The 20,563-nt window shown below is 62.2% G+C and overlaps 5 protein-coding genes across 5 annotated transcripts; all 5 read right to left on the bottom strand.

Moving 5' to 3' along the window:
* Positions 1–141: 141 nt before the first annotated feature.
* On the bottom strand, positions 142–594 carry LMXM_15_0740 (hypothetical protein, unknown function; the record flags this gene model as incomplete). Its single annotated transcript, XM_003873550.1, has 1 exon — positions 142–594. The coding sequence occupies one exon, from the start codon at positions 592–594 to the stop codon at positions 142–144; it is 453 nt and encodes a 150-aa protein (XP_003873599.1).
* A 1,043-nt stretch (positions 595–1,637) lies between these two features.
* LMXM_15_0730 (conserved hypothetical protein) lies at positions 1,638–3,320 on the bottom strand (the record flags this gene model as incomplete). Its single annotated transcript, XM_003873549.1, has 1 exon — positions 1,638–3,320. One exon carries the CDS (start codon positions 3,318–3,320, stop codon positions 1,638–1,640), a length of 1,683 nt encoding a protein of 560 aa, XP_003873598.1.
* A 331-nt stretch (positions 3,321–3,651) lies between these two features.
* Positions 3,652–5,619, bottom strand: LMXM_15_0720 (putative flavoprotein monooxygenase; the record flags this gene model as incomplete). The annotated part of the gene is made up of 1 exon (XM_003873548.1): positions 3,652–5,619. One exon carries the CDS (start codon positions 5,617–5,619, stop codon positions 3,652–3,654), a length of 1,968 nt encoding a protein of 655 aa, XP_003873597.1.
* A 495-nt stretch (positions 5,620–6,114) lies between these two features.
* LMXM_15_0710 (conserved hypothetical protein) lies at positions 6,115–16,215 on the bottom strand (the record flags this gene model as incomplete). The annotated part of the gene is made up of 1 exon (XM_003873547.1): positions 6,115–16,215. One exon carries the CDS (start codon positions 16,213–16,215, stop codon positions 6,115–6,117), a length of 10,101 nt encoding a protein of 3,366 aa, XP_003873596.1.
* A 971-nt stretch (positions 16,216–17,186) lies between these two features.
* Positions 17,187–20,312, bottom strand: LMXM_15_0700 (conserved hypothetical protein; the record flags this gene model as incomplete). Its single annotated transcript, XM_003873546.1, has 1 exon — positions 17,187–20,312. The coding sequence occupies one exon, from the start codon at positions 20,310–20,312 to the stop codon at positions 17,187–17,189; it is 3,126 nt and encodes a 1,041-aa protein (XP_003873595.1).
* Between the last annotated feature and the right edge of the window lie 251 nt (positions 20,313–20,563).

Below are 20,563 nucleotides of genomic sequence, written 5' to 3'. Positions count from 1 at the left end.
AAGAAATAATAGCGTAAGTTTCGAGTGGTTTGGTCTCTTCGTGTGCAGGCGGGCGAGGCGCGTTAGAGGGGCCCACAAAGCCAAAGCAAGCGCAGACAAAGGATGGGGGTTGGCCAAGCTGGTTCCCCTGCTTCCGAATACTCACGGGGCTGCCGTCACCGTCTTCTTGCCCGCCTTGTCACCTGACGCACGCACAGCACTCAACAGGACGTTATAGAAGTAGCCGAAGCCGATGCTCATGAAGATGTGGCCCAGACCGGCGGTCCACGAGATGAGACGGCTGTTCTGATCCTTTCCCATGACGGTCAGGGTGCCGTGGATCATCATAATCATGAGCGTGATGCCGAGACCGATATTGTACGTTATGTAGAACTTCTTGTAGTTCTTCTGCTTGGTGAGGGCAAAGCACTTCTCCAGCAGCAGGACAAACAAGAAAAAGAAGCTGCCGAGGGCGAAGCAATGGGTGTGCATGACACGGAGCTGCGAGGTACCGTCGCTCACGTACTTGAGGTGCTTCGTGAGCTCGCGCCAGTAAACACCAGAGGCCAAGCCAAAGATGGTGTAGTTCATACTGGCACGGACAAGTTTCTCCATCTTGAGCTGAGGAAAAGCCTTAGCGAGTGTGAAGATAGCTATGTGACGTGCTATGATACGCGCGAGAAACGGATGCTATTCTGAAATGTGCCTCCACGTGGGGATGGTGTGTGTGTGTGTGTGTGGTGGTGGGTGGGTGGGGGGCAGTCGTCAGCGGATAGGGCGCGCGCGTCGACAGGACGGCGCCACAGCAGAACAAGGAGGGAGTGACCAAGAGAATGAGGGAGGAAGGGGGATATACACATCATGCAAGAGGAAGCAAAAGATGTCTGCATGCACGATGACTCTGCTGCTCAGCGGCCCAGCTGCGCAACACCTAAACGTGTGCAGAGGGAAGAGCACCAGTGAGCGTGGAGCATAAAACCACACGCCTACTCGCTTCACTATCGGGCTGAAGAAGGGGAATCCAAATGAGCAGCACCCAAACTGGCCCAAGCACACATCTCCGCGGCGTCTTCCTTTGTTTGAGTCGCTGAGACTCACGCAGAGGACAGCAGGCTAATCACAGACGGACACGCACACGACAGTGAAGCGCCGAGATGACAAAGATCGGAAAGACGTGTGCTGAGTCTGTTTCCCTGTGCAGGATTGGGCGAGAGTGTGCCGTGGGGAAGGATGGATCGAGGTCTGTGCTGCTCATCCCACACCCACATCTACACACAGACCAGCAGCGATCGAACTCCCTCTCCATCGCCACTGGTAGTTGGTGCTGAGCACTCCACACACCTCCGAAAGCGTTTCAGGCCCCGGATCCGCCTCCTCGCTTGCACTGCACACATACACATACACAGAGAAAGTGAGCAACGCATGATCAACCCACTCCGGCCCTTTCCTGGTTGGTTTGGTTTTCTCGTCATGTAATGATCTCTTACGGGAATCGTACTCGCTTGTCGGTGCAACGCCACAGACGCCCCAGGGTGACTTTCCTCCTCCTGCGCGTGCTGCGTCTGGACGGGTGGCCTCGCGAACACTGTCTGCAGCAGCCACCATGATCCATCTCGGGAACTCCCCTCCACAGGAGGGAGAGAGAAAGAGGGGCTCTTCTATGCCGCGTGAGTGACACGCAGGACCACATGTGGCATCTTGTCCGCCGTGTCCACGCGCTTCAGCAGCTCCACCCGCAACCCGTACGGCTCTGCGGACTTTGTGAACTCCAGGTAGCCGCCGTTGGTGCCAAAGTAGTAGTCCTTTGACACAATGATAGCGGTTCCTGTGTAGGGGCGCAGCCAGCGATGCAAGATGCAGGCAAGCTTGTCGCACGCATCCTTGTCAAAGGTAACGTCAGAGCCAAGGATGACGTCGCAGAAGGTGTCGAGGTCAGCAGAGGAGGAGGCAGCGTCTTGGGACTCCCAAGACAGATCAACCCAGTCGCCGTGAACGAATTTGGCGTGCAATAGCGGAGTTGTGCCAACGCCGCCTCGTGACTGCTGGAGGGATTCGTTTGCACAAACTGTGGCCGCCACGTTCGGCTGCGTGCACATCCTGAGCACTTCCTCGTTGTAGTCTTGAAACACCACGCGCCGCGCTCCAAGGCACATGGCTGCCAGCCCGGGAAGTCCTTGACCGCACCCGAGCTCTGCGACTACCGCCGCAGCCTCAAACAGGCTGCGGTACTGTGCGGCGTGATTGGTCAGGTATTCCGCGAGCAGCACAGCGCAAGACCACACCTTCAGCCCGCCATAGTATCGCCCTGGTATCACGTCGCGGTGCTCCCTCTTGGGCGAGCCCGACGGCGTCATCTCTGGCGTCTGTGTGGCGGCCACGGATGTCAGCGTGTCCACCTCTGGAGAGGTTTGGTAGCATAGGGTAAAGACGTCCTGGCTGTTTGCGTCCGCGGATGAGGAGGCTTCGTCTGGAGCGATCTCTGCGCTCGCTGACAAAGCTATACGAAGCTTCAGCTGCAAGGGCTTTGTTGAGAGGCTGGACTTCACATTATGACTTGGAGCCGCGCAGCAGTAGCCGGCAGCCCATTCCTGCAGCGTGTCGGAGTCCAGGGAAACCCATGGAAAGGTCGCCGTCGATGTCTTTGCGGGCGGCCAGAATGGCGGCGAAGGCACGGCGGTGCCCAGCGTGGAGCTGGTAGAATCGGCAGCGTCCACGGTGGTGGGACCGGGGCACCTATCGGTCTTGCTGGGGGACCCGAAGGGGAAGAAGAAGCCGCCAGCCGACGAGTCCATCCGCACCTCGACCGGTTGCGTGGAACGCACGAGAAAACGAAGGGAGGTGAAGGGTTGAGACGGGAGGGGTGGGTGGGTTGACGGGTAAACCGAGGGGCCCGCACGAACACCAGCAACAGTGAGGGTGATGCGTGCAAGCCTGTGAAGCGTGAAGAACAACGGAAATGCCAGCAGGCGAGTTGGAGGGTGTGAGAGAGTGGATGCGGAGACGGAGAGCAGCAGCAGCAGTGAGAGAGGGGGAGAGGCAAAAAATATCCCGTGCTCGTGATGCACTTGTGTGGGTCTCGCTGTTGCATGCCTCCATACACTCCCATAATGGCGGTATCGAAGCAACCACAAAAGATGACGTGCTGCGAGTAAGGAAAGGGGAGAGGGGGAGGTGCTTCTCACAGTCATAGACCGCCGCGTGTAGGTGTACTGCCGGCAGTAGCGAGTGTGCCTCTGCTGAGGCGGAGAGGGGAGGGGAGGGGGTCCTGAGATCACCACATGTCGCCCTCGCACACACCAACAGCCACACACACACACAGAGAGACAGGTATATGTGTACATGTACTACGCCTGTGTATGGGACGTATGCGCTTGCGTCAGGTGACCTTGTCCATCTGGCTGGATCAGCAAAAAAATACTGTGCGTGACAGAGAGGGGAGGAGGTGACCGTCCGCGACAACGACAACCGAAAATTCACGAGTGAGCTGGCCTTCACACGCCCGCCTCCCAAAAGAGAAGGCGAAGGGGACACCGTTGACAAGACACGCCAGCAGGTGCATCTCTGTCTCCGTTTTTCTCCAGAGTGCCGATGATGCAACATGGGGTGCGGCAGCAAACAAAGACGGGAGGGCGAGCGGGTGCACACGCACAGGCGCGTCTCTCTCTCTCTCTGTCACGTGTACAACCGTCCAAGATGGTAAAAGAGGCGGTGCTTCGCCTGCTGCTTTTCGGCGTAGTCGTACGAGGTGTAGCCGCGGCTGTTCAGCATATCCTCGATGCTCCGAGAATAGACGTGGTTGACGGAGCCTTCGTAGAGCGTGTTCCAGCCACGCGGCATACAGACATTCATGAAGTGCTGGTACGAATTCTGGAAGCGAATGAACGGGCTCACGTGCTTCCGGCGCTCGTAGTAGAGGCACTTGTCCGTCAGCTCACGCAGGGCGTCGCCGCTGCTGCCACGCTCGCTGCTGTACTGCTTCACGGCGTCGTAGAAGTGTCGGCCGTAGGCGTCCACCTGATTCAGCAGGTTCGCCCCATCCTCGAGGCCGAGGGCGAGGCTCTGCATCCAGAAGGGATTACACGTGTGCGCCGCATCGCCCACCAGGACGGCGGAAGGAAGCCCCACTGTGTTGTACAGCTGCTCGCAGTAGACAGTGGGGTAAGCCTGTGCGTCGGTGACGAAGGAGCGCAACTCAGCAGCCTCTGCAGACGAGGAGGAAGAGGAGGCGAGGTCCGGCAGGTAGTGCCGGAGCATCTCGACGTCGTCGAGGCCCGCCAACTCACCCTGCGGGGCGTACACCATAACCGAGAAGAGGTTGCTACCCTCGACACGCGGGAAGGCGAGGGTGAGTGGCACCTGATGCGCCGTCTGGACGTGGTAGGATTGCGCTGATGTGATGGCCGTCGTGCGGCGACGGTGCAACCAGCGGTGTACGTGCTCGTGGCTGAGCTGGGGGGTACGGAGGAGACACCAGCGCACACCCATGTCCACATCCGCCACGAATCCCTCCACATCCACGAGGTCTCGTAGATGTGAGTTCACGCCTTCGACCGACACAAGCAGGTCGTAGTCTACAGCGTCGTCTGCGTACTTCTTCTCCCACTTCCGGGGACTGAGAGTGAGGCTGGTGTGTGGCTTGCGCCGAGGTTGGCGGGCCTCAGCGATAAGCTGCGCGGTGCGACCCTCCTCGGTAGGGGGTGAGATCGAGGGGCCGACGGAGGACTCCGCCAACTGCCTCGCCAAAGCGCTGCTCTCCCACGGACACACCACAAGTTGCTGACGCAGAGGGTAGACTGCCTCGATGACGTGTTCGTAAAAGACCTGCAGGTTCGCTGACGGCAGACTGTGTGCAACGTGCTCCTCCAGTAGACGGCGCAGCTGGAACAAATCCATCGAGAGCATGTTGACCGCGAACGGGTGGTGCTCGGTGAGGCCGGCAGTGATCCAGCTGTTGTAGGCCCCGGGGTGGTCCATCACGCCGCGCACCTTGACGCCCAAATGGCGGATGGCGCTGAGTCGCACCCCCGCCGCCTCTAGTGCGTCCAAGGCGCGGCGCGTTACGAGTGCGTACTGCAGCTCGATGAATGGACTGTACCGCGATGGCGAGGGCGACTCTGCCGAGGCGGAGGAGGAAGCAACAGCAGCCATGCCATCGTCATCACGGCTGCCGGTGCTGATGGTACTGCACTGCTCAGATGCTGCGCCGAAGTGAGGGCGCCGGAGCGGTCCACGATAGGGCTGGAGGGAGAGGGGCGGGGATGGCGGAGATGGACTAACGGTGGGGTCCACCGCACCAGTGGCCGCGTCGCTCGCTGCCGCCGCAGTCTGCATCGGCTCATCCTTTACTTGCTGCAGGGGTGGGCTGCGCTCGATCACTGTTGTGTGCCATCCACGCAGAGCGAACTGGGCCGACATAGTGAGGCCGACGACGCCAGCGCCGGATATGATGACATTGCCCTTGTGCGGAGACGGCTTGCCGGCCGTCACCGGCTGCCAGTACTCGCCTTGCACAGGGTAGGCGCGGTTGCTGATCGTCTGGACATAGAGGTCGCGAGGAGTCGAGTTTGGTTCCAGCGCCCGCCCGGACCCGTCCGTATAGCGATTGGTGGAGCCCAGCAGGCGGTATGCGCGGCGCAGCATCTGCGAAGAAGGGGCGAGTCTGCGGGCCTGCGTACGGTATTATATCTGTGATGTCCCGTGCGTGCGTGTCTGGGGCGCACACAGTGAAAGCTGCGCAAATCCACGAGCGCTGCTAAAGTGGTGGACAGCAAAGAAGGCGAGGGGGGATGGAGGATCAGAAAAGGAATGAGTTGCACCACGGAGAGACGCCGTCTTGGTCAGCGCCTCCCCTTCTTCCCACGAGAGGCTTCCCCCCCTCTCCCCTTCACACACGGGCTAGTGCCACATGGGCAGTGACAAGGGTGGAGAGGTGCATGGCGTGAGCTTCTCTTCACGGTTGCAAAGCGTTGTCTACTCGAAGAACAACAACGGGCGTAACCGCACATACACACGTCTACCAAATCCCGCACCACCGTCGCGTAACGCACGCGCCTCACATCTCAGGGTGGCGACTGGTCATCGTGACACACATCCGTCATACATGTGTCTCTCTCGCTACCCGCCTCTGTCGCGCTCTTACTCTTCAGCATCACCACCACCGACACACCTCGCCGCTTGCGCCATTGTCATGTCATAGCAGGTGGCCACCATAAGCTCCTCCACCTCGGTGAGGCGGTCGTACTGCTTGAAGAGATGGACGACGCAGAGCGCTACGTCCTTGGGCACTACCTGCAGGCGACACAGCACTGTCCACGATTTCCATGTCGCGCGGTGCGCCTCGACGGAGAAGCGGTGCGTCGGTCCCTGAAGCTCTGCCGCCACCTCAGCGGCCACCTTAAGGTGCTGCCACGCAGAGACAGAGGAGAAGCCCGAGGAAGGTACGCGTGAGCCTGGGATGGTGGCACGGACTTCCCAGGCATTGATGACCTGCAGAACACGCGAGCTCCACTCTGCCCTCCGCTGCGTGGTGACCGCGTTCGAGTCGGAAACCCGTAAATACGTTAGCATCGCTTCCAGAGCGAGTGCGTCGCTCCGCGCCAGCTTGGCGGCCCGCAGCGCGGACAAGAACACGTGCGCGCCCTCGACGCGGCGGTGCTGCTCGGCCCAGAAAAGACGGAAAAGAACGCGGGTCAAAGCAGGGTCGTGAACGCCGCAGCGCAGGGCCTCCATGAGGGTGTGCTTCGCCAACACAGAAGGCGAGCGAGTGGTGGTGTCGCGCGGCGAGGCACGAGTGGTCTGGATGTGATGAACAAGCATGAGATCAACGATGTGGCACACCAGCGCCGCCGTGCCGTGTGCCGAACGCTGTGCCATGTGCTGGTACCACAGACGCCAACGTGGAAACACTACCCGCTTTCCTCCGCTCGTTACTTCATCGGTAGGCTGCTGCTGCACAGTGTACCTGTATGTCTCCAGCCCAGCACAGAAATGGTGCTCCTCCACTCGTCCATCAGCTGTCTTGAACCCTTCAGCGCTCCGCTGCGTGCGCCGCACCCGTTCCAGCAAGAGCTGCGCCATGTATTGCTGCACAGGCGTGGCGCCAGAGCGATGCAGCGTCTCTAGTGAATGCTCGAGCACAGCCAGTCCCTCCGCCCACGTCGTGCAGCTATGCAGCATGAGCACCTCCGTCACAGCCATGGGAATGAAGTGCACGGAGTGGGGGACTACCGGGTGGAGATTCAGGAGGTACGCTCGCCATGCCGCAGGCGGCACCAAAGGCGTCCACCGGGCGGACGCACCGCTCCCTGAGCCGAACTGCTGACGCTCCTGCACCGCTGCACGATGAATAAGATGCCAGGCCGCTTGGACTTCGAGCGCCTTCTTCAGCTCCCCTTTGACAACGCCCTCGCCGCCAGGAGCGCGCTTCGCCGCCTCCAGTCGCATAAAGGCTCGCATGTCACTTTCACTGGCGTCCTTTACACATTGGAAGGCTGCACAAAGGTCAGCGGGAGCGATCGTGGCATGGCCGCGGCTGTCACCGCCTCCGAGAGCTGGGGGCATGTCGGAGGACACGGGTGTGACCTGCTGCGACTGCGGCGGATACCAGGCCGCTGAACCGGCGAGGTAGTCCTCGACCTGCCGACGCACCGCTTTAATGAGTGCCGGAGTCGCGTCCGCAGGCACACTGCCATGAAGGATGAGGGCGAAAGGCCCGTGACACGAAAGCCAGTGCTGCTGCTGACAACCACGATGTCTTCTGGGCGCCTCGGTCACACGTCCCTGCAACAGTTGCTGCCAGTGGCGAAACAAACTGACATACTCGTCCGCCGCAACCGCGCCGCTGTCATCCTGGGTGTTGGACGCGGAGTCGCGGATACTATGGGGAAGAGGCAGCACAGAAGCAAGCGAAGACAGCGCCTCGCTTACCCCTGTGCTGCTGCGGAGGGCGGGACTGCAGACCGCCGCAAGTAACACAGCGACCGGTAACACGCACAGCCACTCCGTAGCCGCACCAGCGGCGGCCACTTCACTGGACTGCGCGGTGCCGGATGACACCGCACCGTGTCCCTCGGCGATCCACGCCAACGCTGTCGCTTCCTGGTGCCTCTGCAGCGACCAAGCGGTGAGGCGTTGGCCACACCACAGCAGCGAGCGCGCGTCGCCGAGCAAGACCCCCGCTTGCATCCAGGCACGCACGAGCCGTCCATACAGCACCTGGAGTAGCTCTGGCGAAGATGCAGGCAAGGCGGAGCTGGTGTGGAGATAGTAAAGCTCCTGACCAGCGAGGTGGAGAAACTCGCGTGCGATCTGCTGCAGGGCGTCCACGGGATTCGCGTCTGGAGCCGTGGTGCTGTGAGATGAGCATGTCGCCGCCGTATCCGCCAAGGTGGAGGAAAGCGCTTGGATTTCAACCACGTCTGCGCTCACGCGGTGCGCCAGAAGAAGCCCAGATGCGACGGCCTCAAACGCCGCTGCCCCGGACTCGCTGCTGGCAAAGGTGGAGAGGTGGAGTGGCGGGAGTGCTTCGAGCATCAACGGACGCACACAGAGCTGTACCAGCGCGTTGTAAGAGGTGCGGGGAGGATGTCCAGACGCATGTGGTGCACACTCGCCAGCTCCGCTCGCACTGCTACAGGTGAGGAGAAGCCTCCACAACTCTTGACGCAGCACTGCCAGCACCTCCGCCAGCGACGGCGGCGGCCGCAGTGACCGCAGTGGGAGTAGAACATAGCACATAAGAAGCAGCGAGCACACACACGGGCCGACGTCACCATCTGCGCTGGGAGACGGGGGTGGGGACGCTGGATCGGGACGACTGGAAGTGCCAGCCAGATTCGACATCAACCGCAGCAACGCAGGGCGCAGCATGACACCGCGACGCCGAACGTAACCGTCGAGGTTGTGCAGGCTTTCTGATGCGCGTGCCACGCTGTGCGCCCTCTCCGCGCGGCCTTGATGCAGGCCCTTGGTGACGGATAGGAGCTGCATGTAAAGTGCACTCCACGTGCGACCTCCTTCCTGCTCTGGCCACCGCACTATCATTGGCAGAGGGGGTGGCGGCGCGAGGCCTGGTGTCGTGGATGCCAGACTTGAAACGGCCGCACCGAGCCAGTTCTCCAGCGCCGCTCTCTCCTCCTCATTAGCTGCAGGAGTCGACCGCAGCGACTGTCGAGCGTGGCTTCTTGCCATCTGCCTCGAGGCTTCATGTGCCGAGTCGCCGTTGTACGAGACGGCAGGGTCCGCGCCGCCTCGTAGGATGGCGTTGGCGCTGTTGCGTGCCGCTTCTGGAAGCACTTGCAGAAGCACATCCGCCTCCGTGTCCTGCACCCGCACCGGTGAACGCAGTGTATCGTGAGAGCTTTGGTAGCGGTGCAACAGCTGCTGAGCGGCGTGCCGGGTGGAAAGCTGCTGTAGCACCTTGCGGACGAGATTCACGTCAGCAGGTGGAGAGCTTACGGACAGATGGCACGGCAGCAGCTCACTGGCTAGGTTCTCCCTTGATAACATACTGGTGCAGTCGTCGGGTAGTGCATCTGTTGCGTTAGGCGATCCAACCACCCCACCTAAACGTTCTGCAAAACGCTGACTGGCCTTGTCCAGCGCTGTCACGAGGGAGGCAATGCGCTCCGCTGAAGCAGCAGCTTGTGATGGTGGTGCTTGGGGTGCGCTATGACCTTCTGCAGAAGCGGATGGCTTCAATGCTTCAGCCCCTTCGTCCCGTAGCGGCGGGGGCACAATGGTGCCACGCGTCACGAGCAGCCACTGCATCGAAGCCCTGCGCAGTGGTAATGCGGCGGAGGGGACGACAGTGACGTTGCCATCAGCGGCCGCAGCAGTGACAACCCCGTAGCGCTTCAGAGAGGCGGTGCTCGCGTCCATCAGCGAAGCCGCTACCCCTCCCCAGACAAATTGTAGCATCCACTCCGTCAAGACAGCGGACTGATGCGGGGAGAGGCGGCCCTGCTGCCACTCGGTCACAAGGTGGTCCGAGACAACGTGAGTGAAGGCGGTGAGCAACGTGAGGAGGTCAACGGTGGGTGGCGACGTGGCGGCGTCGTCTCTGCGGACGTTCGCGGCGCATGCGAGGAGAGCAGCGAGACATACCCGGTCACTCACTGGAGACGCGCGGCGCAGAGTGGTAGAGTTCATGTAGAAGGCCAGAAACCCCTCCACAGGGGTGGGGGTCAAGATGGTCTCTCCTTCTCTCGTCGCCACGTCCGCACCCTCTGCTGCGCGGCCAAGTCGCTCCATGTAGCGGAAGACGTGCACGACTGCCTCTGGCTCCCGCAGGGTTTCATGTGCCGCCGCCTCGACCACACGCAGAAGAGCATGATAGGCGTGCGCCTGCCCTGCCCAGGCCAGGGAGCGACGCAGCAGCAGCGCAGAAGGAAGGGCGGCGCGGGCGGTGACAGCGCAGCCTACAGATCGAGGTTTCTGAGCCACGACGGACAAAGGACAAGGCGAATGCGCGTGAACCGCCTCCGCGACTCCTCCAGCGGCCTGCACATCTGCCGTACCTTCGCAGAGAGTGAGGTACAGCACCCACTGCGCTGCCTGTTGCACGACGCGCAGCACCGACGGGGTGTAGTGCACCAGGGGCTTCGTGAGGTGCTCCATGGCAGTGCGGCCGTCTGCCATCCGCGCTAATCCCACCACATGCGATGATGAGTCATCGGTGCCAGCAGCAGCAGCAGCGGCGGTGGCAGCAGAGTTGGCACAGGTGGCAGAGGAAAGTGCCTCCGCAACTTTCGCTTCGGTGAGCGTGTCCACCTCCTGCGCAAAGAAGAGAAAGAACGGCATCGGCGAGGCCGCGGTGGCGGTGCAGCCGGCCGCTGATTGACCTGACTGTGCAACCGCACAATTCGTGGCACGCTGTATCCCGTGAAAGACGTCGAGGGTGGCAAGGTCGCGACAAAGTTCTGTTACCCCCGCCCCCACCGGGGCGCCGTGGACGGTGAAGAGGATCCAAATATAGAGGTGACGTGCCAACTGCTGTGACGCACCGTCCGCATTTGGCCAGCAGAGTTCCATGCTGAGGGTGTGATAACCGCGACTGCGCAGCCGTCCCAGCATCTGTACGCGCGCACCACCGTCATCGACACCCTCGCGTGCGCAGAAGCGGACTTGCCACACAAAGGCAGTGAAGTCGACATCCCAAACAGCCTCGACCACCTTGTGCAGTGCCGCCGTGACGAGGGCACGCGGCGACGAAGGCGTCGCACCGGGTGGTGGCGCGATGGGAGGCGCGGTACCTCTCAGCGTGTCATGCTCCACACATGCACGCAAGCACGGGAGGACCAGCCGCGGGAGAAGTTCTGCGCCGCACCACGCCGAAAATGACTCAGCAGCGTCTTCAACCTCTTTCCTGTGGCGTAGGACGGTTTCCGGCAGCTGCAAGGGCAGCAGCGATGATGAGGCGCTTCGCCACTGGTGCGCCTCACCGACCGCTCGGTGACTGTCGAGGGCGAGCTCGGTCAAGAGGTACCGCCAGGTTCGCTTCAGCTTAACGGCGACGGCGGCGATACCGTCGATGAGAGCCGCCGCCTTTTGCTGGCTGCCGAAGTCCGATAGCGAGACTGAGTCGTTGCCTTGATTGGTCAGCTGGCGAAGAGCGCGGAGCTGCAGCGACCAATCCTGCAACACCTCCACACGAGGTCCGCTTGAGAGACACTGCGCCACTGTCATGCACGCAGTGAGTGCCGTCTCACGCAGGCGGCTCAGCTGGTGATGGAGCAGCTCCCCCTTTTCCCCAGCTGACTCAGCACCGGCAGCGACAGACCGCGCGCGGCTTGTTGGCGAGGTCGGTGGCGGCAGGGCAGCATCCTGAAGGAGTGTGCCAAGCCACGGGGCGAGGGTCCCGTACAATCGGCGCACGAGAGGCTTCGCCTGCCGCCGACACGCCCATGTCAGTGCATCCAGCAGCAGCTGCATCGACTCTAGCTCTGGCGGTGAAAAAGGCTCTTGCGGCGCCGGGGGAGCACGACGCAGCTGCTTGTGAGCAAGTTCACAGAGGCACCGCAAGTGTTCTACCGGCGTGATGACCCTGCTGTGCCGCGCTGCGTCCTTATCGCTGCTTTCACGGTAAGCACATCCACCGCCCCCGGTGCTGCTGCTACGCGTGCTATCGGCCCCGAGCAGTAGCCAGTCCATCGTCACGCGCTCCACAAACCCCGTCTCGGCCTTGTCGCACAGGCGGATGAACATGTGGAGCACACGCAAGGTCTCGTACGTTGCCTCTGCCCGCCTCCAGGAGTTGGGGGGAGACTGCGGCAGGGACGCGGGGTGCATCACCGCCGCTGGTGCCTTCTCCATTTGTGTCCCTCGTCGCCGCGTAGTGGCGAGCGGTGAGTCCATGTACGTCATGACCATGTCGACGCAGTCGCCCCACATGGTCCAGCGGCCCACCGTGGACGCACCCACCTGCTGCACCACCGCGTTGAGAGAGGTCACTACCACCAGCTCCAGCTCCGCATTGTGCAGCGACGTCGTCTCGAGAGGCAGCGGTCCATGGGCAGGGGATGTCTTCTCCGTCCAGGCGTGTCGCAGGACTGAGATGAATGCAGACATGGCTGCGGTAGGCGGGTGACCCGGCTTGCTTCGCTGAAGCTGCACCAGTACCTGGGCAGCGGCGTCCAGCACAGCGCGACCATTCGCTGCCGCCGCCGCCGTGGACGATCCCGCGACGAGTGGTGGAGCCCCACTCGATATAATCTCCTTGCGAGAGGAGAACTGTGTATACATGAGCACAAAGTGAGCCACGGCGCTTCTCCCGCTTGCTTCAATCGCGGCTGGGCTGGCACCCATCGCGTCACTGCGCGTAGCAGCAGCGCCACCACTGCCGACAATGCCATTAGGAGTAGACTTCATCTGGGGGATGGCGGCGCGCTGAGGTTCGGCGGCAAGAATGGCACCCCTCTTGAGCTCTTCGTCCGCCCACTGCACGACCGCTTGCTGTGCAAGCTGCAGCTGTGCCGGCGCTGCGGTGCTGGGCAGCCACGCCAGCTCCACACAGGCGGGAATGTACGTCAGCAGCGTCAGCGGCTGCACGCGCGCCAGAATGTCGAAGCTCATGTGAGCGGCAGCGGCTGTAAGCGTGGAGAGAGACGCGAGCTGCGCCGGTGTGAGTTTCGAGGCATCTTCTGCTGCAGCAGGTCTGGAGGCGGGGAGAGAGGCGGAGCCTGACCGGCAGCGATGGTAGCGCGATGACTGCTGTGACTGTGCGCTGCCGCTGCCGTTGGCCTCGTGAGTAGCTGAGCCATGCGGCGACATCGACAGCAGCTGGATGGGCTCCATGTGCTGCTCCGCCAGAATGATGTCCAACACTTGCTGGACCGCTGCAAGCAGCGACTGCGCCTCTTTGCCGGAGAGGCGGGGGTGCAATGCTTCGCTGCGTAAAATGTCCATGACAAGTGCGATGGCCAGTGTGTCGGGACGGCGGATGCGCTGGAGCTCCTTCAGGGTCTCCTCTTGAAGGGAGGCGGTGACGGGCGAAGAATCGACGTCGCTCTGGAGGGACTGCGCCAGAAACTGTATGAGTGGCTTGTGCGAGGTGGAGAGAAGTGGGGCATCAAGCTTAGCTACAGCAGTCACTGCTGTCGCGCTGCGCGCGACGGCTGGATGGCCTTCACCCCCACTCGACGCATGGCACGCGCGCTCCAGGTACGCGTGGTACGGCGAGGTCTCATCCGCGAGCGTGCGAAGAGCACGTTGGCGGTATACCTTGTACACGCGCTGCGAGAGGACATCCCACTGCAACCTATCGCGTCCCTTTCCGTCTGCGGCAGCTGTGCTTGGGTACACGCCCGACTTCTCCTCCTCACAGCGCTGGCGGACAATGTTGTACTGGATAAGGCGCAGGGTGGCATCGTAGACCTCGGTAGGGATGCTCAAGCTCACTGCTGCGTCGTCTGAAGCAACCTCTAAACCTTGGGGTGCCAGTCCACAGAGCTCAAGAAGTAAGTCCAGATCTCGCACCGCCAGCGCTGCCTGCGCCACGTAGCCCACTGCACTTGGCGTCCACATGCTCCGCCACACCACGGTACTATCGTCATCCTCCTCGCGTGCTGCGCCCGCCGCCGCATCAACGGCTGCTGCGGATGGCCCCGGAGTGTCCCTGTACGCATCGATCACCTGCGCGTAGCGGCGCACGCGCCGTAGTGTGTGAAGGGTGTTCTTCAGAACATACTGGGAGAGCTGCACCTCATCGAGAAGGGGGTCCTCGTCGCTGATCCCGGCCCCAATCAGGTTCGGTGACGCAAGATGCTGAGTGGTGATGTGAGACAGCGGTACACCTGGGGCACCACTTGCAGCGTCTCCGCCTGCGACAGGGGCAAACGGCATGCCCGCCTCTCCTCCTGATGGGTGTGGCACACCCCAGCGCTGCTCCAACGATGCCGTGCGCTCGGAGAGCAGCTGATGGCGCAGCTCCACAACCTCGCGCAGCACCTGCAGCGCTGTGCGCCAGTCGCCAAGCTCGCAGGCCGCGTCACTCACCATCTTTAGGGTCCGCACGAGTGCCGCTCTCTCGACGGAGGTCAACGCATGAGCGGCAAGGGATCGTAGGGATGCCTGCATCAGTCGCTCGCAATCTTCTCTGACCACGTGCACAAGCTCTGCCGGGTGGTTAGCGCGGTGCAGCAGCGCTACCATGCACCACACCGTATGCATGGTGGAGACTCGGTGGAGGCTTCTCCGAAAAAAATGCAGCGCGGCGGACCAGTACGACTCCTGTGCAGACCCGCCTTGAGCGGTGGAGTGGTTGCTGCTGCGCTGCGGTTGCGCCGCCGCGCGAAGGACCTGTCCTCGATCATCTGTCCTCAGTCGATGCGGTGCGAGATTTGATGCCGATGCCGCCATGTGGGACGTGGTGGCGTGAGTGACGGCGCCGGATGCCCCTGCGAGAATGTACGCCTGCAGCACTTGACGCACTGAGGCGTCGGTCATAATCGAAACGCCACTGCGAGTGCGCAGTGCACAGTACTCGAGTGCGCGGCCCCACAGTCCCCGTGCCAGCGCGCCACCGAGCAGCAACTCATACGTCTGCGCGTTGGGCATGAGGGCCTGCTCCATCTCGTTCAGCTCGTCCACATGCCGCGTCAGAGCGGCTGCCGTTGTGGCAGAGGTGGGGGTGATGATGGAAGGTGACGGTGACGTCGACGCTGGTGGTGTGTGTGCCGGTAGAGACAACGACGTGAGCTGCTCCAACTCTGGCGCCGCGCTGTGTCGTCCGACCCTCTCCTCGCCTTTCCATTCCGCTTGCTCCGCCTTTCGATTGTCGCGCATCTTCTCTCGTCGCAACTGCTGCACTGAAGACAACAGATGCGCCCAAAATTCTTCCACGTCGTCCGCCCGGCCCCATAGTGCGTGCTGTTGGGCAATGTATAGAAGCAGGTTGAAGTGCTGCGCCGTTGGCGACACGTGGTGCTGCTGAACCGCCTCACTGAACAGCTGGAAGGCACGGTACCATGAGGCCCCCGTAAATGTCAGCGTCGCGGCCGGCGCCGACACCGACGGCGCCTCCGGGGTAGACGAGGACGGCGGAAGGCCAGGGCCATCTGCCGCGTTCCGTGCGGCAGCGTCACATTCGCGCCGTCGCCCTTCACGGCGATGGAGGAGGAGGCGGTGAAGAAGGTGACGCTCGCCGTTCGGCACTGCAGACGCGGGGAACGAGTTCGCCTGAGGAGCTTCCGGGGTGGTAGCCGGAACGGAAGACTGGGTGCTGGAGTCGGGGAGCAGTGTCGAGTGGAGTACAACCTCGCTGTGCGTCTCTGCTGCTGCTGCTGCTGACGACGACGACCACGTCGCTGCCCTTACCTTGTGGGGCAAGGATGCTTGGCGCAAGGTGAACGGCGTCGCCGCAGCGCGGGCAAACCCCAGTAGCGTGGTGTGCAGGTCTTGCATGGTGCGGATAGGTCGCACTTCAACCACATCGGCAGCCGAGTCATAGTTGCTCAGATGACCCACATCCCGGCTGCTGCTGCTGCTGGTCGCACATCGGACGGTTCGACACTCAGGGCGGAGTCCACGAATGGGCATGTACAACGACTGCACAGTGAAAGACGCGGCGAGAGCTTCCCGGATGGGCAACTGAGATGCTACAGGCGCGCGGAGAGAAGCGGTGCTGTGTGGGTCATTGTCAAGGTTGGTGGGCACCACTACAAGACGCGGCTTCTGCGGAGGGATCGACGGGGGGAGGGAGAGGCGATAAAAGGGGTGCGGGGTGCGGCTTGCACGCATACCAAACGTGCATTCACCTTTGCGTCTATATATATATATATGTGTGTGTGTGTGTGTGTGCGTGCACCAACACAGAGTTTCTGCGGTGCGGGCTCTGCACGGGCCAATGATATGGATGCACCAAAGCCACAGACGGCATGGAGAGACCAGAGGTGGTGGGGACGTGGATAGGGCGGCCGTGCGGCAGACGGCGAGGGAAGAGGGGGAGAGAGAGAGCAACAAGAGCTGTAGCGAACACGAAAACATGTAAACACACGTACAAGAGAGTAGCCACGAACGCCCCCTTAACTTGGCTCGCTGGGCGTTAGCACCACCCAGCGTACTCTGGAGAGAGCGCCCTGGCGCATCAGCGCCTGCGAGAAGGCTGCATGCGTGTGTGTGTGTGTGGCACAGGATCGAGCGTCCCCTGGAAAACGCGCGCTTCTGCGGGCTTGGTGGTGTCTTCCCGTCATAAGTGTGCGTAGGCGTGTGGAACGAAATCCATAGTAGGATGGACGTGCGGGCACGCACTCGTGATCGAGTTCATCGCGTGGATCGCTGCGATGACAGGGTAGTTTCCTCTTGTGTATGCGCTGGTAATCGGGGAGGATTTGCACGTCAAGCAGGGGTGGACGGATGGGGAGGGGAGGACAGGGGTGATATGCGCTTGCACTGAGGGAGACGGGAGGGGGAGGGACTGACGGGGAAGATGCGCAGACACGCCCATCGTTGCCCCCCGGCCCTTCACCCCCGTTACGCATTCTCGCTCACTCCTCTTCCCTCTCTCCAGCTTCTTCAATCACGTTGATGCGGCACACACACACACACAGACGGGCTGCTCCCCTCGCCTCTCCCGATGCTTACACGGGCACGAAACCGAAACGGTTGACGTGGTACAGGGCAGCGAAAGAGAGGCATCACTCGAAGGTGCGTATGAGGTTACTGTTGCAGTGCGCGTCGTCACCAAGTTCGGGGGGTGATGGTGATGGTGGTCACAGGTATCCGGAGGAGACGTCGCTGCCGGGAAGTGACCAGTAGCCCTCGTTAGTGGTAAACTCGGAGTCCAGGTCCCACGACCAGTTTGTGGTGCCCGTGACAGGTGTCGGGGCGGCAGAGGTGTCGTGATGCGCAGGATGCCGTTCATTCACCGCCTGATCGTCAGCTTCGGGGGTCCCTTGATCGTTGTCGGTGGTTCGTACGACGTGCTCTTGCCCCACTTCGGGCGCCGTTGCGGATATGGCGTGTTGCCGCCACATCGCCGCCTCTGCATCGAGAGGGTTTGCCATTACTGTGGAGTCGTTCCTCCGGTTTGGCGACTGGGCACCGAGGCCGAAGCATGCGAGCTCACCGAACTCGTCCGCCACGACGTCGGTGAACGTCTTGGCGTAGTTGAAGTGCAGAGAGTGCCGGTGTTCTTTAAGAATGAGAGGGCCGATGCCTGAGGCGAACATCACCACGTTCCACAGAAGCCCCATCGGAAAGTCGACCGGCAGTCCGAGCGCGATGCGCAGACGCACCATGTTCGATCGCGAGATGGTTGGTCCAGAGTCCACCTCCACACGGCCAAAGCCGGTCCAGAAGAGGTCGTAGATTTGCCGACTGTCTACCGCCTTGTCACCCGTCGACGCGGACGACGACCGGGGCGTGTTACCGGCATCACCGTCGGGATCAGGAGACAACGACTGCGAGTCGTATGCCGAAGACGACGACGAGGAGGAGGAGGAGCAGTACGACGAGCGCTCCGCCATCTTGCCCTGCAGGGTCAGCGATGGCAGCACCCCGGGGGTGAACATCATTTTCGTGAACATGCGCGGAAACGTTGCGCATCGCAGCGAGTAGAAGAGGCGACACTCGGCGCTGTGTCCAGTGGGGCTGAGGATACGGCTCCACACGGCGATGGTGAGTTCCTGGTCACCCCACATGCGCCTGTATACCTGGTGACTGTAGAAGGAGACGTGGTGGACCATGAACCAATACGTAAGCATGTGGGGAAGGGGGAAGAGCACCGCTACAGGCGGGTGGTAGGGCGGCGTTGGCGTTGGCGTTGGCGTTGGCGGAGACAACGTCTCTGCTGTCGCCACGTGTGGGTCTTCAACCGCGGCCACGGCATGGGCTGTCTCGAGCTCGCTTGAAGCCTCTGCTGTGGTGAACTCGTTCTCTTCCTCTCTCTCTTCCGAAAAACGGATGGAGGACGAGGCAGGCGTGGAGCTGCTGGTGTTGCTCGCCATGGTGCTCATGTCCGAATACGAGGAGCTGTAGGTGACGGACTCGTCCTCCGCCTCGCCTCTCCCGATGTCGTCGCGTGGGTCTCTGGCGGCCACTCGCACCACCCACAGCGACCGCGGCGGCGATGCGTCATCGCAGGCGGTGGTGAAAGGAGCGAGAGCAATGTGGCGTCGTACTGGAAGCCCTCCGCGATCATCGCCGACGGCGTTGGCCGGCGGCGCCGCGGGTGCCTGACTTGCTCCCGTGCGTCGTCGGTTCCGCCAGCACCACCATCGCAGGAACGACTCGGAGACACACGTGCCAAAGAACGCGCCCATGCCCTCCGGGACCTCGACGGTGCTGGACAGCATTGCAGCGTACACCTGCTTGCGCTTTTCGTAGCCGAGCAGGTGGAGATCGAAGAGAGGATTGCTCGACGAGGGGATGGCCGCGTCGTCGTCGTCGTCGTCGCTGCCCACATCTCTTCTCTGCGCTGCCGCCCGCTGCTGCATCCGCGCGGTGCTGCGGATGGTGACGCTGTTGCCGTCCCGAAAGCGTCGGTACACCTGCTCCCATGTGACGTGTCCTCCGCTCAGCTGCTGCTCCTGGCGGCTGCGCTCGGCATCGGGCACAGGCGGCGCCGGCCCACCACTCGCTGTCGCCGCTGCCGTAGCGGAGACGGGAGAGTTAGACGCAGGGGCGCGCGAGAGAGGACTTCCCGGTTCACTGCCGTTCGTCACGCTTGGGTAAAAGTGTGAGGCGTAGGCGGTGCGCCAGTTCTTTGCGATGGACGCCAGCAACTTGGAGCGTTCCGCCTGCACCGCTGCGGCGTCGCCGACGGAGCGCGTGTCGTCGTCGAAGAGAAGCACCTTGACAGAGGTTTCTTGGTCGTCGATCCAGCTCATCGGACGGACCCGCGGTGGGGGCGAGTGCGGCGCTGCCGGTGCATGCGACGACGACGGACTCAGGGGATTTCGCCGCTTGGCCGGCTTCGTGTCCGTGCGCGCCTTTCGGATGAACTCCCTTTCAGCGTCGTTGGTGGCCCCCCAGAGCCGGTCGTGAAAGCGCGGTCGGTGACCGCTCGTGGAGAGAAGGAAGTGCAACGCCCGTTGTAGCCGATCTGCCTGCCGCTGTTGTTGTTTGCGCACATGCAAGGTGCTGCCGTGCGCGAAGGTTTTGCCCCGTGGTACCCCATCATGCCGGGCACTGGGCGGCGGGGAGGGGGAGGAGGGGGAGGACGGGGCTGTCATGTACGTGAGATTCCGCGCCACCGTCTGTGTAGCGCACGCCTGGGCGAAGCTCAGCAGCTGTGCTTGGACCTCCGCCGTTTTTGACTCGCTGGGAGAACGGCGCGAGGTGGGTAACGCCGCGGCTGCCGGGTCAGCGATGTCTTCGCGCATAATGTGCAGCTTCTCGAGCTGCACCACGTGCGGCTTCGCCTCCGCCGAGTGGTGAAAGTGATAGAGGTGCCAGTCGCTATCATGGCTGGGTGGCGTTGTAGTGCTGGTGTGAAGCATGCCCATCGCATCCGGCGGGGCCAGTCCCCATCCTCCACGAGTCGGTGACGCTGGCGACGACGCCGAGTCGGGGGCTGCCGCTTCGGTTGGAACCAAGGCGTTGCAAAAGAATAGCAGGTAGCGCATCCAGAGCTGCTGCCAGAGACCGTGGTTTGCTGCAACGCGGCGTCGTGTGTCGTGGCTCGCGACGGCCACGCTGTGAAGAAGGTCCTTGACCGGCACGTAGGAGCAGACGTAATTGAAGATGTCGTCGTCCAGGTCGAGGAAGCTGCGCCGCCGTGCAGATTGCCGCGTTGCCACCGTGTACGATGAGTCGTCTGTCAGGGCGGCGGTGGTGGAGTCGGATGCTGTCGCTGCAGCTCTTGAGGGCAGTGAATGGCCGTCTTTGCCGTTCATTTCCGTAACAAAAAAAAGCAAAGAAAAGCGACAGGGCAACGAAGGAAGAGGGGGGGGGGACGTTCAGCTGCGTCTGTCCAGATAAAGAGGGGTGGGTGAAGGGGTGGGTAGGGTAGGGTTGGGTGAAGGGGGACTCGGGAGAGGTATCGCGCTGGCGCTGTGCGTTCCTGCACCAACCGTGTCTCCGTGCGTAAGTGTGTCGCGGCCACGCGAGTCTTCCAGCGTCAATGACTAAGAGCTGATAGGCTGCA

Source organism: Leishmania mexicana, chromosome 15, assembly GCF_000234665.1.
Source record: "Leishmania mexicana MHOM/GT/2001/U1103 complete genome, chromosome 15".
Taxonomy (NCBI): domain Eukaryota; phylum Euglenozoa; class Kinetoplastea; order Trypanosomatida; family Trypanosomatidae; genus Leishmania; species Leishmania mexicana.
This window is presented reverse-complemented; position numbering and strand designations above follow the sequence as displayed.